The following is a 5479-nucleotide window of genomic DNA, read 5'->3' on the forward strand; positions in this document are numbered from 1 at the left end:
CCACTGACCACCTGAGTCCCTGGAACAGACATTTTGGGGACTGCAGTTTCCACTCGCTGCCACAATATGTGGTTCCTTTGCCACACCTTCAGCCTGGAGCCCTGGTTCCAGCAATCCCAGGACAGGCAGAGGGTCCTGGGCTCAGCCCCAACCTGCACCAGTTCCTGGTTCTCCTGGGGTGACACTCTGCAGAGGACCTTTGATGGACAGGACCACCCCTTCTCTGAGCCTCTATGGCAAAAAGTATCAGCTAAGGTTTGCTGCCTAGACTGACAAAGCAGTGGTTGGGGACCTGTGGCTGGGTTATGCTAGAGGAAGGGGTCTTGGGAAGCCTGCCCATGACCTCTCTGCCTGCCTTCCTAATTCAGAGCCAGCTTTGGAACTAAGGGAGCAAAATAAAACTAACTTTTGTTTACAACAGGGTGTGTGCACTTGTGTACATCTGAGCACGAGTGAGTTTGTGTTAATATGCACACTGGTAACCGCATGCACTGTGGCTATGTATGTGACTGCATACATGTAAGCAGGCACATGTGTGCCCAAGTGTCCACTACCAGCCACAGGGGGCACCTAGCTCAGCACCAGCCTGGCTGGGAGACCTCTCCCCAGGGACAAGCAGGGAGCAAGGCCTGAGATGGAGCTCCTGAAGGTCATTATCAGACACAAGATGGTGCCACTGGGTGCCAGGGAGTGTGCTGGGGCCAGGAAGTGGAGGCCACACTTGTTAGGAAACAAAGGACAGTCATGCACAAGGTTGTTCTGCCACTCATGGACAGGGCAGTCCATCTCAGGCGCTGGAGATGTTGGAATGCTGGCCAGAGTTTGCCACTCCCAGCAGGGGGCCATCTTGGTGCAGACCCCAGGTGACATAGCTGCCTCCCCACCTTCCTGGGCTGAAAACCCCTCTCTGGAGTCCCTGGTTCAAACCCTGGCTGAGTCCCAAGTCTAATGGCAGGCTGACTCTGGCCAGGCGCCAAGTGCATGCTAAGTCCCTTTCCTTTCTGGGGCCTAGTTGATTGAGCCCCAGCTGACCTTCACCTCCAGGAGCCCTGACTTTAGGCTCAGCACCAGATGAACCCTGGCTCTAGGGGACCTGTGTCCCCAGGTGAATCCTCATTCCAAACTAAGCACTGCCCCACGAAGTCATGGATGGTGATTCTGGATGTGGTCTCTAAGAGGGTAGGAAAACACCATCCAGAGCAGGTGTCTCCTTCAGCGGGGCTACCTGCCAGCATCTCCTAATGAAAGTTCCACATTAGAGGCCATCCAGATCTGGAGCTGTGCTGCTGGAGGAGCTGCTGCTAGCGAAGGAAGGTCTCTGTGCTGGAACTATGGTGCCAAGCCTGGGATTGGGCATGGCTCTCACCCTCTCTCAACTTAACCAGTGCTGTTCAAGTCTTCACCTGATTGGATGAGGCCCACCATTGGCTTTCCTCTACCAAAAGGCTAATCTTGTGGGGAAACACTTCTCCAGACACTCACAATAATGGTTTTTGAAATTTTGTTTTTAATTGACGTATAATAATTGCACGTTATGGGTTAGATGTCTACAATGTATAAAACGTCTTTGTGTGCTGAGCCTTTGAATCCTGCCCTCTGGTTCTTTATGATATATATAATAACTGTCATCAACTACAGAGTGATGTTTGGCCAGGCACTTGGGCACCCTGTGGCCCAGCCGAGGGCGTGTGAGGGAACTGTCACACAGCCCAAGCAGATGACGTCTCCAGATCTCGGGCTGGTTTTGCTCCTCTGGAGATCTCCAGCCTGTACACACCCCTTTGCTGGAGCCAGTTCAGAGGGACCCAGGTGACAGGGAAGCTGCAAAGGGAGCTTCAGCCTGCTGGGCTGCCACCACCTGCTTCTCCTCCATCCCCAGGTCCCAGGCACAGTGCAGGCAGGGCAGGCTTCCCCAGCCTCCGCCTGGGCTTGCCTCCACCTCCCTCCCCACCCTTTCCTCTCCACCATCTCGCAGTAGCCCTGGGTCCTGTAGGATGAGGACCCACCCCAGTGACCTCACCATACCTTAACACCCTCCTAGGAGGCCCACCTCAAACACAGCCTCGTTCTAAGGTCCCAGGTTTAGGACTTCAGACGCTGCCCAAGTACGATGGCGTATGTCCAGCTGGAAGCCACATGGCATGGAGGTGGACAAAGGGGCCCCAAGGGATAACTTCTCCTCCCAGAGACCTGGGGGCTTAGGGGCCACTGAGCCCATCAGTTTGGTGAGCATTTCATGGGGATCACTAGGTCTTGTTGCCCCATCTTCCCATCCGGAGCACCCCCACTGTCCTTGGCTCCCGTGGATCTGCAGGTCCCACCTCCAAGGCCATGTCCTCCACACCTGGGAAGAGCGGTGACCTCCAGCCTGAGCCTGAGCCCTAGTAGGAGGGCTGCCTCAAACGGTGCAAGAGGCAGCCCAGAGATTACTGGCCTCCTCATTCTGGGGAAGAAACCCACCCACATAGACCTGCTGCCTGACAGTCACTAGGTGCCACGCCTGTGGTACACCTGTCATCCTAGCCCCTCTGGAGGCAGAGGCAAGTTCAAGGCCAGCTGGGACAGACCCTGTCTCAAAAGTAAAATAAGGCTGTGGGGGATAGCTTGGTGGCAGAACATCTGTCCAGCATGCATGAGGTCCAGGTTTGATTCCCCAGTACCACAAGGCAAGACACCGAGCTACTGAAGACAAAACTCCCCATGCCTCAGTTTCCCTGACTGCATGGGATGACCACAAGGGAACCAGGCCAAGCCTGGACACTGCCTAGGGGTTGTTGGGACACGGGCCAGGCCCTGGAGCAGGATCAGGTTGGAATGCGCAGAGGGCAGGGCTGGACAGGGCCAGGTTCAGAGGCAGAATGGGGCAGCTCCTTCCTCCTTCCCCTGGGTGGGAGGAAGCCAAGAAAGAGGAAAACGGGAAACCATAGCTACCTGGGGAAATTGGGCTGGGACACAGGTCGGCCATTTCCCAGCTCTTACACCCCTACTGAAGCCAGCCCCACAGGATGAGTCCCTGTCTCCTGGAGCCTCCCTCCCACACACACCTGGCCACCCAAAGGCAAAGTCCATCTTATTTTCTCTGATTGCCTGTATCTCAACAGCCCAGTGGGTCTTGGCTGGCAGTCAGGGTGGGCCTGGAGGGCGCTGCAGGCCAGACCAGCTCTGAGAGGCCAGATAAGCTGCCTGTGTGCCCTTCCTGCTAGCCCTGCATGGGTGGGAAGCCAGAGATGGGCTGATGTGAGGGCTGCGGAATGTGACCGCAGCCCTGGGTGCTGCCCCCTGCCAGTGCTGTCCTGCCTGGCTTCCATTCTCCTCACTGAGGCTGGCAGGGAGGTGCCAGGTCACCCTCCAGCCCAGGGAAGAGGAGGGGGCGGTGGGCAGGCAGTGCATTCCAGCCTGGCTGCTGTCAATCAGGAAGCCTGTGGCCCAAGGGCCCCCAGGGTGGGGGAACTTTTGGGGTTTCTGCCTGGGCCTCTGCCAGTCCAGGTTCTGCCTCAACAGTGGTCAGGCCCAAATGGGAGGGATCCACAGCCCCATAGGATTTGGGCTAGACAGAGGGGCCTCGAAGGCAAAGTCCAGAGACTGAGGCCTGATCACAGCCAGACTCACAAGCTCAAGTGTCTTCTGTAGAGATGCCTTGGCAGGTAACTTGCTAATTCCTCCAGTATTAACTGAGTGCCAGTATGTGCCAGGGCTGCCTGGAACCTGGGGTACAGCAGCGAGTTCCGGTAAAGATGCTCTGTTTGGCCAAACTGCAGTCAGAACCTCATAAAATTCAGCTTTAGCTGGACATGGTGGCACATACCTGTAAAGAATAGACATTCATGGCACACAGCCGTAATCCCAGCTACTTGGGAGTCTGAGGCAGGAGAATCTCAAGTTCAAGGTTAGCCTGGGCAACTTAATGAGATTCTGTCTCAAAATAAAAAGGGCTATAGATGTAGCTCAGTGGTAGAATGCTCTTGGGTTTCAGTTCCCAGTCCTGGGGGGAAAACTCCACTTTTAGCTAGAAGCCCCACCCTCACCATCTGATGGTTTCTCATCCCCAGGGATGTTTAGTCACTGGCCTGCCCACAGCAGAATCCTGCCACTGGGTCCAGTCGGAGCCCTCACCTGCATCTTCTCCTGGTTGTTTTTCCAGCTACCAACCAACCCACCTCCGTGGAGCTCCAGCTCTCCTCTGCCTTCACCACGGCCCCTCCATACAGGCTCCCTTGCTGTCATCTGAACAGGTACTGCGAGTAGCTGCACAAAACATCCCTCCTGCCTGGAGCTCAGGACCATAAACACAAGACCTTCAAAGGAGCTCTGACATGCTGGGCCAGAGTGGACAGCTGTGGAAAAAGGAGATGGCATGCAGGTCCCAGGGCAATCTGATGCACAGGTGCCCTGCACTGAGCCACAACTGGCCCCCTTACCCTTCCCCAAGAAGTGCCCTGGGGTGGCTGTGGCTCCTCAGCAGGTGATTCCTGCCATGACGTCCTAAGTTCAGCCATGGGTGGTCCTGGGGAGGGCCCATGAGGCGAGAGACATGACCATCACAGCCAAACCATGTGTGACACTGGCTAGAAGGAGACCAGTGGGGGCATGATGGTAGCTGAGAGGCTGGTGGTGTCTGTCATGCCACAATGTCACTGCTCAGAGGCTAGAGGTATAGGCACTTGTCGTTGTCCTTGGGAGACACATGGAGATGGTGAGTCCTATGCCTGCAGCCAACATCCCCAGGGCCCAGCAAACAAAAGAGCAAAATGTGAGAGACTGTGCAGAAGGAAGAGGCAGTACGAAGTGGGCCATCAGGAACAGAGGGGACAGCCACATGACTGTTCCTTTTGTCACTCCTTTGGTGTCCGTGAGCTGGGAGTGTATCAACACAGGATACTGAACATTCTCACCTCTCCACACCTAGGTTGAAATCCTCTCCCAGGCCATGGTGTCAGGAGGTAGGACCTCTGGGACATGATGAGGTCATGAGGGGAGCCTCCTGATGGGATGAGTCCTTATAAAAGGACCCCAGGAGGTCCCTGCCCCTCCAGGCAGCAGCCCTCACTGTAACCTGCCCTGCCTAGACCTTGGACTTCTAGCCTGCAGGAAGTTACTCTTGAGCTGTAGCAGCTGAATAGGCATTCAGGCCACCGCAGTCCTTGACCTCAGTGTGACTTCGAAATGAGGCCCTAAAGGACATGGTTAGGTTAAATGTGGTCACTGCTGGGACCTTAATCCTACAGGATTGGTGTCCTCATAAGAAAAGATTAGGACACACATACATAGAGTAATGACCATTCGAGGACACGGAGAAGACAGACGGCCTCACCAGAAACTAGACCTGTGGCACATCTGGAGATTTGGCCTCAAGAACGTCCAGACAAAAAACTACTGTTTGACAGACCCCACACCCTGGCTGCAGCACTTTATAATGGTAGCCAAAACAGACGAGGGCTCTCTAGGAAACAGGTTGGCAGTTTCTCAAAAAACTTAGCAT

At 55.3% G+C, this 5479-nt stretch overlaps 1 protein-coding gene across 1 annotated transcript in view; it reads left to right on the forward strand.

Annotated features, from left to right (window-relative positions):
- The window catches only part of Gjc2 (gap junction protein gamma 2), an 8615-nt gene extending 8433 nt beyond the window's left edge, over window positions 1-182 (forward strand). Inside the window, exon 3 of the mRNA XM_048801249.1 lies at window positions 112-182. Within this exon, the coding sequence (XP_048657206.1) occupies window positions 112-182 (71 nt within the window). The remainder of the gene's footprint in view (window positions 1-111) is intronic.
- The last annotated feature ends 5297 nt before the right edge of the window (window positions 183-5479 follow it).

This window comes from Marmota marmota, unplaced genomic scaffold (genome assembly GCF_001458135.2).
Source record: "Marmota marmota marmota unplaced genomic scaffold, marMar, whole genome shotgun sequence".
Classification (NCBI taxonomy): Eukaryota; Metazoa; Chordata; class Mammalia; order Rodentia; family Sciuridae; genus Marmota; species Marmota marmota.